Genomic DNA, 27443 nt, shown 5'->3' with positions numbered 1-27443 from the left:
GTGACCTCGTGCAGGACGGTTTGTCCATATCTGTCTGAGCTGTTTGGATCAGCTCCATCTGACATCACCTTGTCCAGGAATTCAAGGTCCACCTGAACACACACGCATGTTTACATGAACATGGTTACAGGTCTAACCCTGAAAAACATGCAGACCAGATCCTCATCAGGTCCTCATCAGATCCTGAGTTCAGGAATCGTAACCTACCTCTGTCCTTCCTGGGAAGTCTTGTCTTGTCTTTTCAATATGGAAACTAACCTGTATAACGTTTTTATGGCCTGGGTTTATAAGAAACCCTGGTCTGTCTCACCTGGTCTGTGTCCTGGTTTCTCCTACCTTCTCTGTGTCCTGGTCTGTCTTACTAGATTCACGTCCTGGTCTATGTCCTATATGTCCTACATGGTCTATGTCTTGTTCTCTGTCCTGGTCTGTCTTACCTGGTCTCTATCCTGGTCTTTGTCCTGTTCTGTCCTACCTGGTCTATATCCTGGTCTATGTCCTGGTCTGTCTTACCTGGTCTCTTTGCTGGTCTGTCCTAACTGGTACATATCCTGGTCACAGTCTTGGTCTGTCTTACTTGGTCTATATCCTGTCCTGGTTTGTCCCACCTGGTCTATATCCTAGTCTCAGTCCTGGTCTGTCTTACCTGGTCTCTGTCCTGGTCTGTCCTACATGGTCTAAACCTTGGTCTCTGTCCTGGTCTGTCCTACCTGGTCTATATCCTGGTCTCTTTCCTGGTCTATAACCTGGTCTCTGTCCTGGTCTGTCCTACCTGGTCTATAACCTGGTCTCTGTCCTGGTCTGTCCTACCTGGTCTATAACCTGGTCTCTGTCCTGTCTGTCTTACCTGGTCAGTGTCCTGGTTAGTTGCAGCCAACTGTCTGAAGTGGTTGAGAAGTTTTTTATTCAGATTCTGGTTTTTGGTGTCAGTTTCGTCCCCGTCTTCGTCCTCAGCCAGACCTTTGTACTCCTGGTCCAGCTGAACTCCTAAAGAGGAGTAAACAACTTAAAGGAAGGACATATCCAGATTCTCAGAGACAACTGTCAAAAACCACCTGAACTTACCGACCAGTTTTCTACGTCTTCGCTTCCAGCGGCTTCTGGAGTACGAAGTCCACCGAGCTGCAGATGCAGAAGACTTGGACTTTTTAGGACTCAAGGAGACCTTAGGACTTGCTGAGACCTGGGGACACATTGAGACCTGAAGACACACAGAGACCTGAGGACACACTGAGACCTGAGGACAAACAGAATCCTGAGGACACACTGAGACCTGATGAAAGCCTCGTAACAAATGTTTTAGGTCCTTTGATGAGTTTATAAAATTGATTTGTTTGTTTTTTTTAACCTGCTGAAACAGCAGGGGGCGGAGTTTCTGTCCTCCTGTCTACGGACCAGTAAAGTTCATTAATGTCCATCATCTGTTCATGGATTCAACCATATTTTCATCCTGTTATGGGTTTAAGTAGGCAGAGCCTATTTTAGCAGTCAGTGCCACTATAAGAGTAGCCTGTCCATCTGAGGACTGAACTTGTCCAACATGGACAGAAACCGGTTTTCATACAGAGCTGACTTTACAAAGGTGTCCACCCTCATCAACAAACTGCCAGACTCACCTGTATCCTGCTGCTTCTTTCTGTCATCTCCAGGTCTAGTCCAGGGTTCAGGAAACCAGTCCGGTTTACCTGAATCTCCTTGTTCATCCTTGTCCTACTGGGTCTCTGTCCACCGGAACAGAACTGAACACTGTTGGACTTCTGGACCTGCTGGAACCTGTAGAACTCTGCTAGAACTCTAAACAAACTGCAGATCCCATGAACATCACATGACATCTGTACAAGGTCTCATTACCCGTCGGACTGTCCAACCTGAAGGACGATCTGAGTCCCGTTCAGGACCGTGTTGATCCAGATCTGTGCAACTTTAGTAAAAACAAACCCAACGTTTATCTGCCTGATGACTGCTCAAAGGTTTACGATGTGTCTTATCAGTGGGTGGAGGTGGGACAGTCCAGCTCCAGGTTCAGGTCCAGGGTCTGGCTCCAGTTTATGACAGAAACAACCAAACAGGAGGAATCTGAATGAGGGACTTCTTTATTGTCAGGACTCTCAAAGACCATGAAGCATCAGAAACTGTAAATCTAAAACTTCTACAATCATCAGACATCAGCTGGAGCTTCTGCTCGTCCCACCACACCTCCAGACAGACAGAAGCCTTGAGTTCAGGTCCACATTTTACATGCTTCAATCATAAATAATATTTACATGTGCAAATAGTCAAATTTCAGTTTTGATTGCATGTTGTTATCGTCTTGTCTGGTCACATGATGCTACTCGCATCCCATGTGGCCTCATGTCATCATGTCTTCCAGGTGTGGGTCATGTGATCATGTCTTCCAGGTGTGGGTCATGTGATCATGTCTTCCAGGTGTGGGTCATGTGCCTCTTCCAGGTGTGGGTCATGTGATTCTTCCAGGTGTGGGTCATGTGCCTCTTCCAGGTGTGGGTCATGTGCCTCTTCCAGGTGTGGGTCATGTGATTCTTCCAGGTGTGGGTCATGTGCCTCTTCCAGGTGTGGGTCATGTGCCTCTTCCAGGTGTGGGTCATGTGATTCTTCCAGGTGTGGGTCATGTGCCTCTTCCAGGTGTGGGTCATGTGATCATGTCTTCCAGGTGTGGGTCATGTGATCATGTCTTCCAGGTGTGGGTCATGTGACTCTTCCAGTTGTGGGTCATGTGGTCATGTCTTCCAGGTGTGGGTCATGTGATCATGTCTTCCAGGTGTGGGTCATGTGACTCTTCCAGTTGTGGGTCATGTGGTCATGTCTTCCAGGTGTGGGTCATGTGATCATGTCTTCCAGGTGTGGGTCACGTGATCATGTCTTCCAGGTCTGTTTATCCGAACCAGTGGTTTCCCATACAGTCTCTGTTCCAGGGGACTCTGCAGAGCCAGCACCACTCTGCTTTGCACAAGGAACACTGCATGTGCATGCATCCACCTGCAGGGGGCGAAAGCAGCGCAGTTTGCATGAATGCGTGTGTGTGTGTGTGTGTGTGTGTGTGTGTGTGTGTGCGTGCGTGCGTGCGTGCGTGCATGTGATGCTTACCGTTTCTCTCCACCGGAACCGAACACTGAGGGCAGCGTTTGGTCGACTCCTGGATGAGTTGCAGAGACGCCTGATCCCACCTCCCCCGCAGAGATGCCTCCTGCCCCACCACAAAACCCTGAGGAGGAGAGTTTAACCGGTAAAAACCTGTGATAAAACGCCACACACACACACACTGCAAACACTCACCTGCGAGGCGTCTTCAGGGGGTGGAGCCTGCACTGCCTCACATGCACCCTGGTGGTAGGCGCTCCGGCAGTCCCTACAGAAAACAAAACCACAGCCCAGCTGGCGGTCACACTCCACCTTCCTGCTGTCGTCCACCGGGACAAGCCCCGCCCCACAGTCAGGTGACGGACATATTAGTCCTCCAATGGTCATCAGACACTCCTCTGCCCCGTATTGCTGGTACCGCCCATACTGGGACAGGAAGACAGGAAACACAGGGGCATTATGGGTAATCTGTGTAGTCTTGAACAGAAATATAAAAACTATGAAGTGAAGTCACCTGATCGTCTCCCAGAATCCTGAAGTGATGCAACTCGTGGATCAAAGAGTCTTCACAGCCGGCTGCAGACACACAGAAACACATCATTATACACACATACAATTACACAAACACACTCGTTATAATACGTTCAAAGATCCCGATGTTTAAATTATCAGGACATTGTTACGTTCAAACGTCGTTATATTCCAACATCATGACGTTCAAACGTGATGCTTAAACGCTGACGTTCAGACTTCATCCAGTTCAGACATGAAATTCAAATATTTTAACATTCAGTAACTTGATATGAAAACAACACGAAGCTTGAACTCTGCATCGTTTACACAATACAACGTTCACATATTGTGACGTCTTGATGTGAATTTAAAATGTCATAAAGTTCAAATGGAGTCCAAAAGTAAAGTTTCTATGAAAAGTTTCCCCTTCTGCAATCTCTTATTCTTTAACTGCTTTTGTAAGTCAATTATGTGCAAAAAAATTGTCTTTTGTCACCAAAAAATGTACACTGTAGAGTTCAAACATTTTGGAGTTCAAATGTCGTGTTCAAATGTCGTGGAGTTCAAATATTGCTGAGTTCAAATGCTGCGAAGTTCAAACATCATGAAGGTCAAATGTCATCAAGTCCAAATGTCGTCATCTTTAAATGTTGTCGAGTTTAAACTTTTGACACTCAAACACCGTATATGAAGTTCATGATGTTCGACCAATCTGATGTCATTTTAAATTCAGATGATGTCATAGATTACTGTGACATGACAAAACATGATGGCATCATCAAACTGCTGGACATGATGAGACGTCTCATCACGTTTAGACCTTGTCACTGGTCACTGATACTATGACATCATCAGAAAATGAAAGTCAGTCCGTAAGGCAGCGTGCGTGTGTCTGACCTCTCACCTGCACACGGTAGCGTGTAGCCAAACACGGGATGATGAACAAACTGCCGCTCGTTCAGGCGAGTTTGGCAGTAACGACGGAAACAGTCCAGACAGATCACATGACGCTCCGAACACTGGAAGACCAGGACGACATCCCTGAAGATGGGAGACAGAATACCTTGCTACACTTGGCTGTGACATCACCTTCTTTATGTGTGTGTGTGTGTGTGTGTGTGTGTGTGTGTTACATGATGTCGGTGCAGGCGATGCAGGGCACGTCTCTGCTGTTGGTCATGATAAGGTCGAGAGCCACAGAGACATCATCATCTGATGTCAGATGAGACGCACACTTCATATAGAACTCCTGCACACACACACACGCATGCACGCACACACACACACACACACACACACACATCAGGCCTCACAATTCATCAGGATTGTTCTGGTAATCAGTTATTACTATGATTATTGGCGAAATGACTTGATCAATAAAAACCAAAACAACAGGAAACAAGAAGCCCTTGGAGTTTACTGCGATGTCATATCACTCTTTCCTCTGATTGGTTAATAAGCACCTGCCTGAAAGGGCCATCTACTTACCGCTTCGTTGCCGTGGCAACCGTCAGATTGACAGATTCCATGGATACGCCCAGGCCGAAGGACGTCGTCCCAGCAGGACGGACCCTGAAAGACAGAGAAGACTTCACTCCAGCGTCATGAGCCAATGGCAGGACACAGTCATGACATCATCAAATACCCTGTAGTACACTGCAGCACTGTAGTATACACTGTAATGCACATGAAGTATGGAGTATAGATGGAGTACACATGGAGTATAGATGAAGTAAATATAAAGTACATGTAGAGCATATAAAAAGTTCATATAAAGAACACATGAAGTAGTACTCTCACCCTGCTGAGCGTCAGTGTCGTCTGTTTGCAGCTTCGACAGCGAACGCGTAGTTTTCCATGTTGGATGGACCTGCAGCTCTTACAGTACACAAAGAAAGTACTGCAGGTACGCACACCTGCAATACACAGTACTGATACACTGAAGGTACACTACATAATACACACAGTACTTCAATTTAATGTCATGATCCTGTTCACACGTCTTTGTCTCTAAACTGGTTCAAATCAGACCAGACAGAAACCAGGAACCTGAACATAATGAAGAAATGAGGAGAAATACTGACCATTGCCAGGCGCAGCATCCTGCTCTACTCCTCCTCCTCCATCCAGGATCACAGCCAGTCCAGAGGAGGTGCTGAGCAGGCGGGAGGAGCTGAGGTCCAACCTGGTCAGACTGTCCTGCTCCTCGTCTCTGCCCAAAATCAGACGCTCCTGCAGGAGAAGGAGCTGGGAGGAGGCAGACCCTGGAGGAGGGAGGACTACGTGGACGGTGCTCTGCTCCGGGAGGTCACATCCCTAAGAGGAGGAGGAGGCGTGAGAGGACGACACCAACACCAGGTGAGTGTTACCTGTGAAGAGCTGACCTGCAGAGAGGAGGAGTTCTGCAGCTCCCTCCCAGCAAACAGAACGCGCAGCTGCTCTGGACGGACCCCCTGCTGACTCCCCACCATCTCCTTCAGCTCAGCCACGCTGGCCTCATCCCGCAGGTCCACGGCCACACCGGGACCCAGGTTGTACCGTACAAACACTGAGGACGCACAGAGTTGCTACAGTTTTATTGATTTGTCATGATCTAATCGATAAGTATGATTACAACATAATGACGACATAAATCAGAACTCTGAAACCTTAAACACACAGACAGGACTTCTGGATTTAGTTGGACTCAAAGATGGAATAATTAGCTTTATTAGCATACAGCGTCCTGACCATAGGGTCCTGACAACTTTTCTGGATTTAAAAGACGTTTGATTTGGACCGGATTACACATAACCAACGTGACCGACCAGAACAAATAATCACAGATTTATTGATCATTTTGTATCTCAGCTCACAGTTCGGACAGAAATAATCCGGCCCAGAACTCACCTTTCATCGGTCTCCTCGTCCTTCATGTGTGTTTACAATCTGCCGGCCGCGATGCACTCTGGGAGCTGTAGTCCCGCTACGCGCTCCGTACGTTTCAGTCATTGGCCGGCCGAACTACAGTGCGTAATGACGTCACAGAGAAATCCCGAAAACGTACATGCAGCCGGTTAGTTGTTTGGGGTTTTTTTTCTTTTCTTTTTTACTTCAACTGTCAAAACAACGGAAAACAAAAACTAAACAATAAATACATATATAAATTTATCTATTTCATTGATCAATTAAATAGATAAATGATTTTAAAAAAAAACAAACAAAACAAAACAAACACCACTCACACAGACAGACAAAAATAGACACACAGGTAGGGAAAATCAGACAGACTGGAAGATGAGCGCACAGAGAGACAGACAAACTGACCAACAGGCAGAGACAGGCAGGCAGATAGAAAGACATCTGGGATTTAGATGGAAAACACTTCTTGTCATGTTTACATGATGTCCGTCACGTGATCGATGATGTTACCAACTGTGAGGGTTAACTTGTGGTTTCAGTGTTTGTTTCGATCCAGTAGCTCCATTTGAATATGAATCAGTCGCTGGTGGGTGAAAAACATCCGCATGAAAGCTTCCCTTGCTTTGACATTCTGCTGGCTTCCCCTCACTGGACTTCCTGAGACAAGCTGTCCTCCTTAATGAAGACAATCTCCCATTCTTCCTCCTGAAAGACGCTCTGAGGACAGAGACAAAGACACCTCAAGGAGGCGGGGGAGCAGACTGACCTACTCTTTCACAAAACATGCCCGCTGGACTCGACCCAAAACACCCAGAGCTGATCCAGAACCCCTGAAAGATGGGACTGTGGGAGAAAGTCTGACACTTCAATAGACAGAATCCTGATTCAGGACGACATGGGCTCCCTCAAACGGGACACTTTTAGTAGGATGGTCCTTTCATAAAACTGGTTTAATAAAAATGGTTTAATAAAACCACGTCAGACCACATTGAGACACAATATATACAATAAGCCACTGTGCGCATTTACGGGTGCATTTTATATCCAACCATTACTTCAAGTTCTGTAAATCTGCACGTGGAGGAAACACCCTGATCAGCCAATTGATGGACGATTTTGCACGGCAAACTTGTAATTGTAATTGTAATTATTCGTTTGGAATTTTATTAGTATGGCAGCTTCTGTACGGCTCATTAGCTGTGTGAACTAGCTTTCCTAACACGTAGAACTGCTTCCTTTTAGAACATATTTTAGTGGTTGACGTTCTTATTAACATTTCTGATTCAGATTTTTTTTTTTTTATTAAGGCAGAGGATCAATATCAAATATGCATTTTCTTAATTTTTCCTAATGTTAATGTACAACATTTTGTGTGAACATTTATGTTTGATTTTGCAGAAATGTCTCAAATTTCACACCATTTCTTTGGTTTTTATTTTTCTGCAGTTGATGTTGCCGTTTCCCACCAGGGTCAGAGTTGGCATGGAGGTAGGGACATTGTAGCACCAAGTCATGTTTTTTATAAACCCAAATAAGTTGACTATATTTGGCTTATGCCAGATTTTGTGCGTGCGGAAGCTTTATAAAAGAGACTCCTGATCTGAGATCAGCTGCTGCTGAATGTTAATGTGACCTTCTGAGCCTGAATCACATGACCCGGGGAACAGTTCTGCCATTTGTTCCCACCAATCAGAAGGCAGAGTAGGAAGAGATCCACAGATTGTGATAGTTCCAGAAATTCCTTCACTAACACAAACGGACCTCCAGGACCACTAAGGACCCTCCTGGTCCTGGTAAACCTCCTGATGGTCTGGTTCTCTTCCAGCTTTGGATGTGTGGATGCGTTCATGTTGATTGATTAGTTAGGAAAAGACACACACACACACACACACCCACACACACAGAACTCATTGTTTTCCTGGTAACAGTCAGTCTGGTCTCTGGTCACATGATCCTGTCCACTGACAGAATTGTGTTCTTTTGTCCTCAGTCTTGTCTGTCAGGTAAAACACACCTGTCCACTGCACCTGTTTCAGGTTTTTCTTTGGTTTGAGCTCATTCAGAAACCACCGACGGAACCACCAGATTCTGGACTCTGGGTCCTGGCCTTGTCCAGAGACTGACTGTAGTCCAGGAATCTCTGATTCCAGTTCTGCAGGGATTGGATGTTTACATACTGCAACGTCAGATTAAAATAAAATAGCTGTCCAACTGCCTGTTGTCAACAGTTACTATGGTGTCTAATCTGTCCCTTTTCCATGTTTTTGTCTTTAGCTGCTTCCAGCTGGACTGGGCTTGTGTTTCTGGACTATTTCAGATTATTCTGACTCTTTGTAATGTATGAGGACTGATCTGACTGGACTTGTCAGACTGTATTTGGACTTGTTGGACTGTATGTGGACTAGTCAGACTGTATGAGGACTGATCTGACTGTATGTGGACTAGTTTGACTGTATGTTGACTCGCCTGACTGTATGTGGACTGGTCGGACTGTATGTGGACTTGTTGGACTGTATGTGGACTGGTCGGACTGTATGTGGACTTGTCAGACTGTATGTGGACAAGTCAGACTGTGTATGGGTTAGTTGGACTGTATGTGGTCCAGTAGCACTGACTCTAGCACTCACCAGCACCTCGGTCCAACTGGACTCACATCAGTTTGACTACCACATGATGTCCCCTTTTTGTGTTGTTCCACTCTCAGTAAGTCACTTTGAAGAGAAGCGTCCGCTAAATGACTATAAGAATAGAATAGAATAGAATGTACTAAACAGACTGTGTTGGCTAGTTGGACCGCATGTGGGCTTTATGGACGGGTTTTGCTGACTCATCAGAACCACAGTCATGCCCTGCTCGTCAAAGAGCAGCAGAAAACCAATATACCACGCAAGCCGTATGTGTGCGCGCGCGCGTGTCCTAGGATACCTGTAGACATAAAGTCTCAGTTCCATCAGTCCAACAAGACATTATGTTGCAGACTGAGACCGGAATCTGTGTTCTGGTTCTGGAAAGATTCTGCTGTATTAGTTTTGAAGGTTCGTGTCTTATTTGCGCAGGGGCGTGCACGAGAATGTGTGAACGCGGAGAGACGGAGCAGCGCACTGAGGTGTCGGGAGGTTTGGGAGCAGAAATCCGTTCTTCCTCTGATCCGGATCGCTCGAAGCTGCGGGGCCGGGTCTGGATTTGCGTTCAGGTCATCTTTGTCGTCACTGTTGGTGGTGTTTGGTAGGTGATGGTGGTTGACATGGACGGGAAAGACAAACCCAGACCCGGTCCGGACTATCTGATCCAGCTCGTCAATGAGAAGAAGCTGATGAGCAGCCTGCCGAACTTGTGCGGGATCTTCCAGCATCTGGAAAGACTTCTCGACCAGGGTGAGTCTTCGGACCACCTCAAGGTCCTTTTCTGTTGACTTAACAGAAAGTTCTGGATCCCGGATCGGATTTTTTTTTTTTTTTTTTAAAAAAGGCTATTCAAATGTACTGAACTAATATGATCAGTTATCAATCACGCTGAAGATTTTTTAATAACAATAATAATCTATTTATTAATAAATAACTGTTTAAGAATCTGTAGGAGGAAGAGGAGGAGTTGGAGATCAGATCAGAACCAGAACTTGTGGTTCTTGGTGGTCTGTTGATTATGTAGTGGTTCACATAATTGCATCACAGTCTGAACACAGTTAGCTTGGACCAGGTGGAACCCTGACAGCCAAGGAAAACAGAAAGACTGAAGGAGCACACAGACAACAAGAAAACTCCGGGAACCCAAACTGGACAGTCACTGGGAGATCTACTAAACCAACACAGACTGAGACACTTTCTGCTCTGAGACATACTGACAGCAGCTGGTTCTGATGGTGGAGTAGCTTCTGACGGTGCATCTGCTTTTGAAGGCAAATGTGGTTCTGATATGAGATCACATCATGATGGACCATTTCATAAACATATTTGTGTGTGTTTCAGAGATCAGCCGGGTGAGAAAGGACATGTACTTTGATACACTAAACGTGTCAGAGAGGAGCAGCAAGCTGCCGGATGCCGTCGGTCCAATTATTCAGCTGCAGGAGAAACTCTACGTTCCTGTGAAGGAACATCCTGATGTACGTCTCAGTGTGCTACGTCCTGATCTACATCTCTGTGTGCTACTTCCTGATCTACATCTCTGTGTGTTACATCCTGATGTACATCTCAGTGTGTTACGTCCTGACATACGTCTCAGTGTGTTACGTCCTGATGTACGTCTCTGTGTGTTACGTCCTGACGTACGTCTCAGTGTGTTACGTCTTGATGTACGTCCCAGTGTGTTACGTCCTGATCTACATCTCTGTGTGTTACATCCTGACGTACATCTCAGTGTGTTACACCCTGATGTACGTCTCAGTGTGTTACGTCCTGACGTACATCTCAGTGTGTTACGTCCTGATGTACGTCTCAGTGTGTTACGTCCTGATGTACGTCTCAGTGTGTTACGTCCTGACGTACGTCTCAGTGTATTACGTCTTGACGTACGTCACAGTGTGTTATGTCCTGATGTACGTCTCAGTGTGTTACGTCCTGATGTACGTGTCAGTGTGTCACGTCCTGATGTACGTCTCAGTGTGTTACGTCCTGACGTACGTCTCAGTGTGTAACGTCCTGATGTACGTCTCAGTGTGTTACGTCCTGATGTACGTCTCAGTGTGTAACGTCCTGATGTACGTCTCAGTGTGTTACATCCTGATGTACGTCTCAGTGTGTAACGTCCTGATGTACGTCTCAGTGTGTTACATCCTGATGTACGTCTCAGTGCGTTACGTCCTGATGTACGTCTCAGTGTGTTACGTCCTGATGTACATCTCAGTGTGTTACGTCCTGATGTACGTCTCAGTGTGTTACGTCCTGATGTACGTCTCAGTGTGTTACGTCCTGATGTACATCTCAGTGTGTTACGTCCTGACGTACGTCTCAGTGTGTTACGTCCTGACGTACGTCACAGTGTGTTACGTCCTGATGTACGTCACAGTGTGTTACGTCCTGATGTACGTCTCAGTGTGTTACGTCCTGATGTACGTCTCAGTGTGTTACGTCCTGACGTACGTCTCAGTGTGTTACGTCTTGACGTACGTCACAGTGTGTAACATCCTGATGTACGTGTCAGTGTGTTACGTCCTGATGTACGTCTCAGTGTGTTACGTCCTGACGTACGTCTCAGTGTGTAACGTCCTGATGTACGTCTGTGTGTTACGTCCTGATGTACGTCTCAGTGTGTAACGTCCTGATGTACGTCTCAGTGTGTTACATCCTGATGTACGTCTCAGTGTGTTACGTCCTGATGTACATCTCAGTGTGTAACGTCCTGATGTACGTCTCAGTGTGTTACATCCTGATGTACGTCTCAGTGTGTTACGTCCTGATGTACGTCTCAGTGTGTTACGTCCTGATGTACATCTCAGTGTGTTACGTCCTGATGTACGTCTCAGTGTGTTACGTCCTGATGTATGTCTCAGTGTGTTACGTCCTGATGTACATCTCAGTGTGTTACGTCCTGATGTACGTCTCAGTGTGTTACGTCCTGATGTACGTCTCAGTGTGTTACATCATTATGTATGTCTCAGTGTGTTACGTCCTGATGTACGTCTCAGTGTGTTACGTCCTGATGTACGTCTCAGTGTGTTACGTCCTGATGTACGTCTCAGTGTGTTACGTCCTGACGTACGTCTCAGTGTGTTACGTCCTGATCTACATCTCTGTGTGTTACGTCCTGATGTACGTCTCAGTGTGTTACGTCCTGATCTACATCTCTGTGTGTTACGTCCTGATGTACGTCTCAGTGTGTTACGTCCTGATGTACGTCTCAGTGTGTTACGTCCTGATCTACATCTCAGTGTGTTGCCTCCTGATGTACGTCCCAGTGTGTTACATCATTATGTATGTCTCAGTGTGTTACGTCCTGATGTACGTCTCAGTGTGTTACGTCCTGATCTACATCTCTGTGTGTTACGTCCTGATGTACGTCTCAGTGTGTTACGTCCTGATGTACGTCTCAGTGTGTTACGTCCTGATCTACATCTCAGTGTGTTGCCTCCTGATGTACGTCCCAGTGTGTTACATCATTATGTATGTCTCAGTGTGTTACGTCCTGATGTACGTCCCAGTGTGTTACGTCCTGGTGTACGTCTCAGTGTGTTACGTCCTGGTGTACGTCTCAGTGTGTTACGTCCTGGTGTACGTCTCAGTGTGTTACATCCTGATGTACGTCTCAGTGTGTTACGTCCTGATGTACGTCTCAGTGTGTTATGTCCTGATCTACATCTCAGTGTGTAACGTCCTGATGTACGTCTCAGTGTGTTACGTCCTGACGTACGTCTCAGTGTTTTACGTCCTGATCTACATCTCAGTGCGTAACGTCCTGATGTACATCTCAGTGTGTTGCCTCCTGATGTACGTCCCAGTGTGTTACATCATTATGTATGTCTCAGTGTGTTACGTCCTGATCTACATCTCAGTGCGTTGCCTCCTGATGTACGTCCCAGTGTGTTACATCATTATGTATGTCTCAGTGTGTTACGTCCTGATCTACATCTCAGTGTGTTACGTCCTGATGTACGTCTCAGTGTGTTACGTCCTGACGTACGTCTCAGTGTGTTACGTCTTGATGTACGTCCCAGTGTGTTACGTCCTGATCTACATCTCTGTGTGTTACATCCTGACGTACATCTCAGTGTGTTACACCCTGATGTACGTCTCAGTGTGTTACGTCCTGACGTACATCTCAGTGTGTTACGTCCTGATGTACGTCTCAGTGTGTTACGTCCTGATGTACGTCTCAGTGTGTTACGTCCTGACGTACGTCTCAGTGTATTACGTCTTGACGTACGTCACAGTGTGTTATGTCCTGATGTACGTCTCAGTGTGTTACGTCCTGATGTACGTGTCAGTGTGTCACGTCCTGATGTACGTCTCAGTGTGTTACGTCCTGACGTACGTCTCAGTGTGTAACGTCCTGATGTACGTCTCAGTGTGTTACGTCCTGATGTACGTCTCAGTGTGTAACGTCCTGATGTACGTCTCAGTGTGTTACATCCTGATGTACGTCTCAGTGTGTAACGTCCTGATGTACGTCTCAGTGTGTTACATCCTGATGTACGTCTCAGTGCGTTACGTCCTGATGTACGTCTCAGTGTGTTACGTCCTGATGTACATCTCAGTGTGTTACGTCCTGATGTACGTCTCAGTGTGTTACGTCCTGATGTACGTCTCAGTGTGTTACGTCCTGATGTACATCTCAGTGTGTTACGTCCTGACGTACGTCTCAGTGTGTTACGTCCTGACGTACGTCACAGTGTGTTACGTCCTGATGTACGTCACAGTGTGTTACGTCCTGATGTACGTCTCAGTGTGTTACGTCCTGATGTACGTCTCAGTGTGTTACGTCCTGACGTACGTCTCAGTGTGTTACGTCTTGACGTACGTCACAGTGTGTAACATCCTGATGTACGTGTCAGTGTGTTACGTCCTGATGTACGTCTCAGTGTGTTACGTCCTGACGTACGTCTCAGTGTGTAACGTCCTGATGTACGTCTGTGTGTTACGTCCTGATGTACGTCTCAGTGTGTAACGTCCTGATGTACGTCTCAGTGTGTTACATCCTGATGTACGTCTCAGTGTGTTACGTCCTGATGTACATCTCAGTGTGTAACGTCCTGATGTACGTCTCAGTGTGTTACATCCTGATGTACGTCTCAGTGTGTTACGTCCTGATGTACGTCTCAGTGTGTTACGTCCTGATGTACATCTCAGTGTGTTACGTCCTGATGTACGTCTCAGTGTGTTACGTCCTGATGTATGTCTCAGTGTGTTACGTCCTGATGTACATCTCAGTGTGTTACGTCCTGATGTACGTCTCAGTGTGTTACGTCCTGATGTACGTCTCAGTGTGTTACATCATTATGTATGTCTCAGTGTGTTACGTCCTGATGTACGTCTCAGTGTGTTACGTCCTGATGTACGTCTCAGTGTGTTACGTCCTGATGTACGTCTCAGTGTGTTACGTCCTGACGTACGTCTCAGTGTGTTACGTCCTGATCTACATCTCTGTGTGTTACGTCCTGATGTACGTCTCAGTGTGTTACGTCCTGATCTACATCTCTGTGTGTTACGTCCTGATGTACGTCTCAGTGTGTTACGTCCTGATGTACGTCTCAGTGTGTTACGTCCTGATCTACATCTCAGTGTGTTGCCTCCTGATGTACGTCCCAGTGTGTTACATCATTATGTATGTCTCAGTGTGTTACGTCCTGATGTACGTCTCAGTGTGTTACGTCCTGATCTACATCTCTGTGTGTTACGTCCTGATGTACGTCTCAGTGTGTTACGTCCTGATGTACGTCTCAGTGTGTTACGTCCTGATCTACATCTCAGTGTGTTGCCTCCTGATGTACGTCCCAGTGTGTTACATCATTATGTATGTCTCAGTGTGTTACGTCCTGATGTACGTCCCAGTGTGTTACGTCCTGGTGTACGTCTCAGTGTGTTACGTCCTGGTGTACGTCTCAGTGTGTTACGTCCTGGTGTACGTCTCAGTGTGTTACATCCTGATGTACGTCTCAGTGTGTTACGTCCTGATGTACGTCTCAGTGTGTTATGTCCTGATCTACATCTCAGTGTGTAACGTCCTGATGTACGTCTCAGTGTGTTACGTCCTGACGTACGTCTCAGTGTTTTACGTCCTGATCTACATCTCAGTGCGTAACGTCCTGATGTACATCTCAGTGTGTTGCCTCCTGATGTACGTCCCAGTGTGTTACATCATTATGTATGTCTCAGTGTGTTACGTCCTGATCTACATCTCAGTGCGTTGCCTCCTGATGTACGTCCCAGTGTGTTACATCATTATGTATGTCTCAGTGTGTTACGTCCTGATCTACATCTCAGTGTGTTACGTCCTGATGTACGTCTCAGTGTGTTACGTCCTGACGTACGTCTCAGTGTGTTACGTCCTGATGTACGTCTCAGTGTGTTACGTCCTGATGTACGTCTCAGTGCGTTGCCTCGTGATGTACGTCCCAGTGTGTTACATCATTATGTATGTCTCAGTGTGTTACGTCCTGATGTACCTCTCAGTGTGTTACGTCCTGACGTACGTCTCAGTGTGTTACGTCCTGATGTACGTCTCAGTGTGTTACGTCCTGACGTACGTCTCAGTGTGTTACATCATTATGTATGTCTCAGTGTGTTACTTTTCAAATTACAACCAGTGTATGTGTTATTACTGTTGGCGTCTTATCAAGGATAGAATCACACATCTGGGAGACTGAGTGACCAAATGTGTGTGAACACCTGCAGGTCTGCATACAAAAGGAGTTTGATTTAACCTGTTAGATTACCATGGTAACTGGAAATCAATTTGCCACAGTGGTCGGTGCTTATTAAGTTATTACCATTATGAACAGTCGATGACCTCATCAACATAGTAATGGTTGATGAAGCTGTTAACCTGGTAACTAGTGATCACCTTGTCACAAATGTAACTGTTGATAAACCTATTACCATGGTAACTGGTGCGGAACATCATCAGAGAGATTGACAAATCATCACCATGGTAAATGATGTTAACTTATCGCATGGTACCTAATGCTGAATTGATGACTATGGTAACTGACAATGTATTTGTCACCATAGTAACTGATGTTGAACTCCTTACTTGCTCTATAGTAGTTTGTGTTTAGATTTTCAGAGTAAACATTCTCCATCATTTGTCTGGTTCTGATTCTGATGAGAGAATCACTGGAGTGAAACCACATTTAAATGTTATCAGACGTCTGGAAATGAAATATTCATTCTTTTATACCTCTTAGTCCAATTATGGGCCACCAGTCCATCACAGGGCCTGAAACAAACAGAAAGCAAAAAACAAACAAACTTTTAACATCCAATCATCCATCTGACGTAATTTATGCTGGATTAAATACTTAACACATTAAATTATAACATCTGTTGAAGCTTCGAGCCGCAGTAAACCATGGAAACCAGGATGAGCTCTTTATCTTTTCTTATTGGGTCTGATTTACCAATATGTTATTGTAAAAGCTTGAACAAAATCAGCTGGACCTCCATTTCCTGGTTCATATGCAACAAGGTTCTAGTTCTAAAGATCCATATAGTCTAGTTGTTTAGCTGCTAAGATGTCTCTACAATCAACCAATCAACCTCATTCTACATCTTCCCATCTGTTCTAACCTTAAATGTCACCTGCACTACCAATTGGTGTCTGGTTGCCATGGTAACAGGTTTCTCTGTGTCTCAGTTTAACTTTGTGGGGAGGATTCTGGGTCCTCGCGGTCTGACAGCCAAACAGCTGGAGGCTGAAACTGGATGTAAGATCATGGTGAGGGGGCGGGGCTCCATGAGAGACAGGAAGAAGGTAACACTCACACAGAAAAACACACACACACACACACACACACACACACACACACACACACACACACACACACACACACACACACACACACACACACACAGAACCAGACAGAACCAGAGAGCCTTTCTAAGCCTATTTCTCAGCTGTTCATAGAAAGTCTTCTTTACTCTCTGAAATACATTTTTACGTATTTATCATAGCTGTCCAACTCCTCATACACACAACAGGAAGTAATCAACTGATAAACTTCACACTCTAACCAGAGCGGTTTCTGGTCTTTTGCATCCAGTGTTCAGAAATCATGGCAACTGTTTATTCACAGATCAAAGTAATGGAAAGAACAAAGAAAAAATGTAGACTGACACAAAGATGGAGAATAAACAACATTTCCAGCAAAAAAACTGTTGACTGAAGGTTTAGCTGTAGCAATGTTAGCTGGAGCAGCGTTAGCTATAGCAACATTAGCTGTAGCAATGCCGCCTTGACACTGAATGTTAAACCTTCCGTGAACATACACTAAAGGTTACACTTTGCTTTCACAGAAGATTCCTGCAACTTTCAATCAGTGGTTGCAATAATAACATTAGCTGTAATGCTCAGTAAGTGTTGTTTCTGGATGTCAGCTGGGAAAGATTTATAAATATATATCAACGATCTCACCCAACCTTCAAGAAATATTCTCCAAATGTTCCATAAACGTCAGCAGGGGTGATGTTAGCTGGGTTGGCTTTAGCTTTTAGCTTTTTTAGCTGTAGAAACATCAGCTATAGCAATGGCAATAGTAACAACATTAGCTGCAAAGTTCAGTGTACATCATCTGGATGTGTATTATGAAAGTTTTATAAGTGTTCCACCAACATTAAGTAAGGGTTGAAGCTAACATTTCTGCAGATCATTTATGTAGTGCCCTGGTCCTAGTCCTGATCCTGGTCCGGAGATCCTTAGCAAGGACAGTTATTTGCTACTTAAAAGAAACAAAATGAATACAATTTTCTTTTAGTTGCTCTAATCAATCTCAAAACATTCATTTGAGAATTGAACAGAATCAAATTGATAAAAATGATTGTATTGCCCAAACTACTCTACTTATTTCTAGCGCTTCCGGTGGAAGTACCTGCTAAACAATTTATAGAATGGAACAATGTTTTCAAATTTTATCTGTGGAAAACAGAGACCAAGACTAAAGTATGAAATACTGCAATTACCTAGAAGCAAAGGAGGAATGGCCGTCCCATGTTTAGAATCTTTACTATAAGGCAGCTCAACTCAGAGTTCTGATAGCATGGTGTGACTCAGCATGTGATGCCAGGTGGAAATAAATAAACCACGCTGAAACCCCCACAGCTCTTCCCTCTATTCTAGGGGATAGACCACTTGTAAAAATGCTTTTTAATAAGGTGTTTAATTGGCTGAAGGTACCACTCAGCATATGGCTTAAACAACATAAAAATAACATAACCGAATATGAGGCTAAAATCTTGTGCTGACCAGCATACGATTCAGAACTTATTCCAGCAAAAATTAATAACCGGTTTAAATTCTGGTGTAATAGGGGTATGACTGCATATTGGCAGATATCATCTGAAAAGGGAATAGATACTTTCCAACAGCTGTCAGATTGTAAAAACCTTGAAAAAATGACTTCTTCAGGTATCTCCAGTTAAGACATTATTTTAATGCAAATATTATTAATAAAAACAATGACAAACCCTCCTTAGTCAATATTTTTAAAGATGCATGCAAAGAGAAACTAAACAGAAAACAAATCTCTAGGACCTATATGACACTGCAGATGGAGAAGAAAAAGTCTACAATTAAACTCAGATGGGAGAAAGATGCTAAAATAGAATTAACTGAAGAAGATGGGGTAAATATTTGTAAAATCATGGCAACTACTTCTAGCTTTGATTGGTGGAGTTCAGCTGGAAGAAAACAATGTGTTTCTTTATTACTTTACTTATTACTACTTCAGCACGTCAAAGCAAAAACATTGAACATGGTAAATGCTGGAGGAAATGTGGGTATACCTCTGCAGATTATCTTCATATCTTCTGGGAATGCCCTAAAATCCCTCTTATTGGTCAGATGTTGTTAAGACTATTCAACTGATTATGGGACAACTGGAAAAAAGTTTTAGCGTATTTTTACTTGGGTAATATACCAACTGCACTGAAGAAACAAGACCGATATCTACTTCAAATACTACAAGCACCCTGTAAGAAGGCCATCACATGGAAATGGTTACAAGAAGAACCTCCAACAATCTCGGAATGGAAGGATATAATACACAGAATCAATGTTATGGAGCGAATAACTTACTCCCTCAGACACTAAGACACAATAAGAAAAATGTGAAATCCTTTGGAAAAAATGGACCCCTTCCTTCAGACAAAGTCAAATAAAATTTGTTTATAAATCAGAGATGATTGTTTTTTTATTTTGTTTTCTTTGGTTCTTTTGTCGGTGGTGCATTCTGTTTTTGTTTCTTTTCTTTTTATTTTGTTGTTTGTTAAACAAAAATGCTTCAATAAAAAATATATCATTCATTCTCCTAACCACTTCATCCAATTCAGGGTCACGGGGAAGCTGGAGCCTATCCCAGCAGTCTTTGGGCAAAAGGCAGGATACACCCTGGACAGGGCCACACAACCACTCACACTCACTCCTATGGGCAATTTAGCTAATTTAACCAGTTAACCTAACATGCATGTCTTTGGACAGTGGGAGGAGGCCAGAGTACCCAGAGAGAGGCTACGCATACACGGGGAGAATATGCAAACTCCACACAGAAAGGCCACTGTCCAAACCCCACCCCAGCCAAGGACTGAACCTGCGACTTTCTTGGTGGGAGGCCACGGTGCTAACCACCATGCCACCGTGCAGCCATAAAAAATATATATTAATAATAAAAAAATTTTAAAAAATCAATCAGAGATGATCCGGTAAATGAGTCTATGAGTCAAGGACATATGTCTGTAAAGATTAATTCAGTGGATGAAAATGGATTTAATCAACTGACTCTGCTGTTGTCATGTGTAAAAATGAAACCAGGGAAGAAGCTGAAGAGGAAGAATTTTAGACATTTCAGGTCAAACTGCTGCAAAAACACTCGAGTGTTTTTGTTTCTGAGGGCCATGCTAATGTGGTTAGCCAACTGCTACACTAACAGACACACATGAGACAAAAGACAGCAGGACTCCAACACAACCTACAAAGAGGAATAGGAGGTTCTGCTGGGTTTGTTGTTTCTGTGCCGACATCCTGCTGGAACATCACTGACTTAATATTGTAGATCATCTGTGTGTTGCAGCTCTGACTTCACACACACGTTTAAGTTCACTTCTCATTTTTCACTCATCTGGTATTAATATGGTGGTCTGCTAAACTCCTCTCCCAGATGGAATCGGTTCTAGACATAGACCACAAGTCTATGGTTTACATGTAGACCACAAGTCTATAGTTCTACATTTAAATCACGAGCCTATCTATGACTCTACATGTAGTCCACGAGTCTATAGTTTAAAATGTAGACCACAAGTCTATAGTTTAATATGTAGATCATGAGTCTATAGTTTTACATGTAGACTTGTGGTTCTATAAGTAGACCACAAGTCTGTAGTTCTACATTTAAACCACAAGTCTAAGGCTCTACATGCAGACCATGAGTCTACAGTTTTACATGTGGACCACTAGTCTGTAGTTTTACATGTAGACTACGAGTCTATCTATGACTCTATATGTAGACCATAAGTCTATGGTTCTGCACATAGACCACATTGGTCCTAATCTAGAACCAGTTCTATGTCTGTACCGAGAACTGGTTTTAGAAACTGGATCTGAACTGTGGCCTGCAGCATCAGGACGGTGGACTGAGGTGAAGTTTGACAGGATGGTTGGTTTTTATGGGCTGGATTGTGCTCCAGGTCCAGACCCTGTAGATGACAGAAACTAGAAGAGACACCATCTGGTAGTTTTCAGTTTTTTTTTTCTATGACCAATGTGCACGTGTGTCCACCTGTCTGTCTCCATCCATTTGAACAGGAGGACCAAAACCGGGGAAAGCCAAACTGGGAGCACCTCAGTGAGGACCTTCATGTCCTCATCACGGTAGAGGACGCGCAGAACCGTGCAGATGTCAAACTGAAACGAGCCGTGGACGAAGTCACTAAACTGCTAGTTCCTGCCGTGAGTCTACCTGATTTTACATGAGTTTACCTGAACCTACCTGGGTTTACTTGAGTCTGCTTGGGTTTACCTGACTCCATTTTGGTTTACCTGAGCCTAGTTGGGTTTACCTGACAACATTTGGGTTTACCTGAGCCTAGCTGGGTTTACTTGAGTCTACCTGGGTTTACCTGAGTCTACCTGGGTTTACCTGACTCCATTTGGGTTTACCTGACTCTACCTGTGTTTACTTGAGCCTACTTGGGTTTACCTGACTCTACCTGTGTTTACTTGAGCCTACTTGGGTTTACCTGACTCTATTTGGGTTTACCTGACTCCATTTGGGTTTACCTGAGCCTAGCTGGGTTTACTTGAGTCTACCTGGGTTTACCTGAGTCTACCTGGGTTTACCTCAGCCTGCCTGGGTTTACCTGACTCCATTTGGGTTTACCTAAGTCTACCTGGGTTTACCTGAGTCTACATGGGTTTATCTCAGCTTACTTGGGTTTACCTGACTCTATTTGGGTTTACCTGACTCCATTTTGGTTTACCTGAGCCTAGCTGGGTTTACCTGAGTCTGGGTTTACTCAAGTCTACCTGTGTTTACCTGAGTCTACCTGGGTTTACCTGAGCCTGCCTGGGTTTACCTGACTCCATTTGGGTTTACCTGAGCCTAGCTGGGTTTACCTGAGTCTGCCTGGGTTTACTTGAGTCTACTTGGGTTTACCTGAGTTTACCTAGGTTTACCTGAGCCCATCCGGGTTTACCTGAGTGCACCTGGGTTTACCTAAGCCTACCTGGGTTTACCTGCATCAGATCCTATCAACCCAGACAGGTGGATCTGATGCAGTTTTCTGGTTAAGAGTGAAACACCTTTTTAACCAATTAATTTAAGAAGTACAGCACACACGCAGTTTCACTCAAGAATAATGATGCAGTCCCCAGTAAGACCAAGTTTTGCAGACTAGCCTGATGTGAATGCAGTCTGAGTTTACCTGCAACTCTTTGATTGTAACAACTGTTAAAAAGTGTCAGAAAACCAAAGGTGAGAAAAATCTCTCCAGACTAAGAAATGATCGACAAGACTGCTATAATGGTTTGGTGATTTGAACCAGTCAGCTTCAGATTGGTTTAGTAGCTTCAGAGTGGATGAGATCCACCACCACACGGGTGTCCAGTTGTGGTCTATGAGGGCCACAATCCTGAAAGTTTTCATTGCTTCCCTGCTCCAACACACCTAACTCACATTAATGAGTTTTAGTGCAGAACTTCATTGGTTGATGGATGCAGATAAACATATCAAATCAAATCAAATCAAACTTTATTTCTTGAGCACTTTTCATGCCACGGGGAACACAAAGTGCTTTACAGGATAAAATCAAGTCATAAGGATTAAAACAAACAGTGGATAAAAAGGCATTTAAAAATAATAGACACAAGCTCTTTCCACAAACTCATACACACACACACAAGGACATAGAGCAAAGAACCCCCCCACACCCACCCACACACACCCACCCACATTCCCCGAAAAACATCATTCCCTGAATACTGTCTCTTTAACTGAATTCTGGTTAATAAAACAACTAAAAACATTAAGTAAGTGATAAAAATTCTGACTTGGTGCTGATGTGAGGAAACAATACCTAGGGATCCATCCACACCAGGAGCCAGTCATCATGACAATACCCCCCAGACCAAACAGAGTGGGCACCCAGCGTGCTGGATCCCCATAAGGAAAACACTGGAGTTAAAACCAGAAGATGAATAACCTTAAGAAGCAGTAAGAAATAAGAGCAACAATAAAAGAAAATATACATATATACATAGAAGGACTTCACAACAATGTATTAAAAATAAGAAAGCTAATAAAATAATTTAAAAATAAATAAATTATTAAATGAAGTAAATTAAGATAAGTAAATAAAGTAAAATAAAATTCAGTTAAATGCTAAGCTAAAAAGGTGTGTCTTGAGCCTCTTCTTAAAAACATCAACAGTCTCCGCGGCCCTGAGGCTCTCTGGCAGGCTGTTCCACAGTCAAGGACCATAACAATGGAAAGAGGTCTCACCGTATGTCTTAGTTCTGACTTTAGGAACCACTAAAAGGCCAGTACCAGAGGACCTCAGGGTCCGCGAAGGCTCATAATTAAAAAGAAGGTTTGGTAAATAAGAAGGCCCAAGACCATTAAGACATTTATAAAAAAGTAAAAGAATCTTAAAATCAATCCTGAAGCGCACAGGAAGCCAATGCAGCGATTTTAAAACTGGTGTAATGTGTTCCTGCCCTCTGGTCTTCGTCAGAACTTGTGCCGCTGAATTCTGTAGTAATTGTAGGCTGGAAAGAGACTTTTCAGGAAGACCAGAGAGCAGGGCGTTACAGTAATCTAATCTACTGGAAATAAAAGCATGCATCAGCACCTCTGTGCTGGCAAGAGAGAGAAATGGGCGGACTCTGGCAATATTTTTTAGATGATGAAAACCTGTTTTTGTTACATTTTTTTTAATGTGTGGAATAGAAGAACAACCAAATTTCTCACACACTGGGAGGGATTAAAATGTTGTAATTTTGATAAAAGGATCTCTCTCTTGCCTACAGGACCGATAATTAAAACTTCAGTTTTGTCCTGGTTGAGCTGTAAAAAGTTTGCTGCCATCCATGACTTTATATCTGAAATACAATTTTAAAGAACATTAAGTGGCTCTAAGTCATCAGGGGACACGGCGATGTAAAGCTGTGTATCATCGGCATAGCTGTGAAAATCAACGCTGTGTCTCCTGATGATGTCCCCAAGTGGTAACATATACAGATTAAAAAGTAACGGGCCTAAAATTGATCCTTGGGGAATCCCACGTTTTATTTCATAGGTTCGTGAGGAGCATGTATCCATACTTACAAAACATTGTCGATCCGAGAGGTAGGAATGAAACCACTTAAGAGCAATCCCTGAGAGGCCCACCAGACTTCTGAGTCTGTTTAATAAAATCTGATGATCTACTGTATCGAATGCGGCACTAAGATCCAGTGTGGTGTTCTGAATTTAGTTCTTAATATTTTTGTTTTAACTGGAGCTGCTGAGTTAATTGCCGACTTTAATTTGTTGTTAAAATGGTCAACGATAAAATCACATGATGCAGGAAAAATCTGAACAGGAGTTCCAGATAAAATATTAATAAAATTTGCAGCCACTTCAGAAGTAATATATCGCTTCCTCACAGTCCTCACTGAAGCGTCCTGTTTTACAGAGCTGGTGATGTTAAAAAACACACAGTAGTGGTCTGACACAGCCAGGTCAACAACAGAGGACACACCAGTGGTCAGGCCATAAGTTATGACCAAGTCCAACGTGTGTCCTCTGTTGTGGGTAGGCTGTGTAACATGCTGTTTAAAACCCATACTGTTTAAAATGTTTAAAAACTCTCTGGCATAAGGATCACCACTGTTATCAATGTGAAGGTTAAAATCACCAGTTATTAAAATCATATTATATTTAAGATGTATGGTTGATATGAAATCAGAAAATTCTTTAATAAAACAAGAAGGAGGATTTGGTGGCCTATAAATAGTGCAGATAAAAACAGGTGGATTATTGACAACAAACGAGTGTTGTTCAAATGAAGAATAGCTTTGCAGGGATAATATCTGTGCTGCTTATGACTGTTGCATAATTGAGGCTGTTCCACCACCTTTTTTACCTCCTCTGGTAGAAAATAAAAAATTTAAATTGGGGGGTGACGCTTCAGTGGGAACAATTTGTGCATCTGCACCAAGCCAGGTTTCAGTTAAAAAGAGACAGTCAATGTTATCTAAAATCAGATCATTAATGAGAAAAGATTTGTTTGAAAGTGATCTGACATTTAAAAGAGCCATGTTCAGTCTCGCAGGAATGTTTGATCGTGAGTTTAAAGGTATGTGTCTTGTACTAGGGGTTATGTGTGTGGGCATCTGAGACATCTGACAGCAAGGGTATGTACATATGGATGGAAATCTTTGTCATTTCTGCTGGTAATATGTGCTGGTATATGATGTGTCAGAGAGGGTGTTTTGACTTGAGCAGATGTGTAGTGGTTGGACCGTCAATATGAAAAAGCTTTACAGGAGTGGAGGGTGAGATCAATGTTCAAGGCTAGAAGATGGGAACCTGTTTGATTTAGGTGTAAACTATCTGATCTGAAAAGGCGTGGTCTATATAGAAAGCCTGCAGGACTGTGAACCTCCATGACAGAGATGTCTGTTTGGTGATCAGTTTTATTCCAGGTTGAGTTGGTGGGAGATTGGGGTGTGGATGACAGTGAAAATGGTGGAGGTGCTTTTGGTGATGGAGCTGCTGGTAGTGATGAAGGTAATTCAAGTGATGCAGGAGGTGATGGAGGTGGTGAAAACAAGTGAGGTGATTTATGTAATAATGGTGGTGGAGGTGATGGAAATGATGGGGTTAATTTAAGTGATGGAGGTTGAAGAGGTGATGGGGTAATTTAATCAACATCGTGACAGTTGTGGTGTCTTCCAGGCAGAGGGAGAGGACAGTCTGAAGAAGATCCAGCTAATGGAATTAGCCATCCTGAACGGGACCTATAGAGACTCCAACATGAAACCCTGTAAGAGACCAGCAATCCCGCCCATCAGATGCTTCTCAGGCAGACACTGATCAATCCAATATCAGATATTGATCAATCAGACACCAAACAATCATATTAAATTTTGTGTCCTCTACCCCAGACTCCCTTTCTTTCTCTCTTGCAGCATCCAGTCAGATGCCTTGTGTTGTCTCTGGCTCTGCGCCCATCATAGCCCCCACCACTGTCCTGCGAACTCCTGCCCCTACAGGCCCCGCCTTCTTGCCTCTGATTCGTCAGGTCCAGACAGTGCTGCCCAGTGGAACACCAACTCTGATGCCAGTGGGAGGGCCTGAGACTGGTTTAATCTATGCAGCGCCATATGATTACCAGTATTCCTTGACAGCGCCAGCGTCCATCTTGGAATACCCTCTGGATTCAGGTGGGGCGTTAGGTAAGCCTGTTCCACCCTGCTCTTGTGACTGCTCCCCCACTCCCCACCACCATCCACATGGCCAGTGGAGCCCAGCCCCCACGCTGCTGCTCAGACACGCCTCCTGAAACAGGAAGCTAACAAACAAACACAGAAATCGAGGTAATTTACAACTTGTCCACAGGGGGGCCCTGCTGTCAGATGTGACCCAGGTGTTCACATCTGGTTGGCTAAAGCCAATCTTGCTGCTGGTAATGAAGCTCAGCATGGTGGCATCACTTCTCACCTGAACCAGAACCGGTTTCCCACCTTAACATGTTTCTAATGATCTTTGTGTGGCTGTGATGTCATGACGTACTCGTCGAATGATGTTGGACAGGTGTGGCTGTGATGTCATAATTTACCTGCCATGTGGACAAGTGTCCATCTGAACTCCAGGTCTTCAGACTTAACATGATATCTGTTTCCCTCGGTTGTCTGAGTCAATGAGTCTGAAAACCTGAACCAGAATCACTTCACCTGCAGTGAGGTAACAGAACAGGTGTGTTACCTGCTGTGTTATTTTGGATCCAACAAGATGTTGATGGGAAATATTAGACTCCAGAAGGAAATTAGCATTTTAATACTTCAGATTAATTAATCCTCCAGGTCTCTTTAAGGTAGTGTTTCTCATTTCCGGTCCTCAGCCCTCCCTGTCCTGCAAGTTTTATAGGCAACCCTACTTTAACACACCTGAATGAAATCAAGGGATCGTTAACAGGCTGCGAAGAACTTGATGAGGAAGTTAAAAAAATCTGACTCAGGTGCTTTGGAGCAGGGCCGGGGGGCCTGAGGACCGGATTGAGAAACGCTGCTTTAAAGAGTTAGCTTAGCTTAGCATGTTGCACCTGGCTAGCTGAAGCTAAGCTTTTTCATTTCAATCTTTATTTTTATTATAGTAAAGAGAAAAAAATATTTTCTCTATCAAATAAATATTTCAGTTTATGTATAAAAAATTATTTTAAGTCAGTTTTGAAGTTGAAAAAGCCATCCAGCTAAATAAATTTGATCTCTATGCTCAATGCTAAGCTAAGCTAATTCTAAAGAGTTTCCGGAGTTTTGCTATTTAACTATTGTATACTAAAGATGAAATAGTTAATAATCTGACGTGATCTGACGTATCAGGAGATGCAAACTGGAAGTTTTAAACTTTTAAAAATGTTTTTAATATTTATCAGCATTAAACATGGTTTTTCTCCACTAACAGTTTTATTTTCTTGATAAATTGAGCAGTAAAAGGAGACAGACTGAAAATAAACCCTTTAATCTCTCTGACACACAGGACTCTTTCTGGTCAAAAGACTTAAACATTCATATCAGTAAAATGAAAAACT

The 27443-nt window shown here is 43.8% G+C and overlaps 2 protein-coding genes across 2 annotated transcripts; one reads left to right on the top strand and one right to left on the bottom strand.

Annotated features, from left to right (window-relative positions):
- Positions 1-2079: 2079 nt before the first annotated feature.
- prkn (parkin RBR E3 ubiquitin protein ligase) lies at positions 2080-6553 on the bottom strand. The gene is made up of 11 exons (XM_079249214.1): positions 6502-6553; positions 5997-6160; positions 5697-5928; positions 5413-5528; positions 5101-5184; positions 4746-4861; positions 4517-4653; positions 3614-3675; positions 3295-3525; positions 3106-3223; positions 2080-2997 (listed from the first exon to the last, which is right to left on the bottom strand). The coding sequence occupies exons 1-11, from the start codon at positions 6506-6508 to the stop codon at positions 2894-2896; spliced, it is 1371 nt and encodes a 456-aa protein (XP_079105340.1). The 5' UTR covers positions 6509-6553; the 3' UTR covers positions 2080-2893.
- A 3081-nt stretch (positions 6554-9634) lies between these two features.
- Positions 9635-27443, top strand: qkib (QKI, KH domain containing, RNA binding b). The gene is made up of 6 exons (XM_079249242.1): positions 9635-9887; positions 10479-10615; positions 16801-16917; positions 20959-21102; positions 25592-25679; positions 25801-27443. Exons 1-6 carry the CDS (start codon positions 9746-9748, stop codon positions 26196-26198), a joined length of 1026 nt encoding a protein of 341 aa, XP_079105368.1. The 5' UTR covers positions 9635-9745; the 3' UTR covers positions 26199-27443.

The sequence above is a fragment of the Telmatherina bonti genome, assembly GCF_933228915.1.
Source record: "Telmatherina bonti genome assembly, chromosome: 11".
NCBI lineage: Eukaryota > Metazoa > Chordata > Actinopteri > Atheriniformes > Telmatherinidae > Telmatherina > Telmatherina bonti.
Note: the sequence above shows the minus strand (reverse complement) of the source record. Positions and strands in the feature narration are given on the sequence as shown.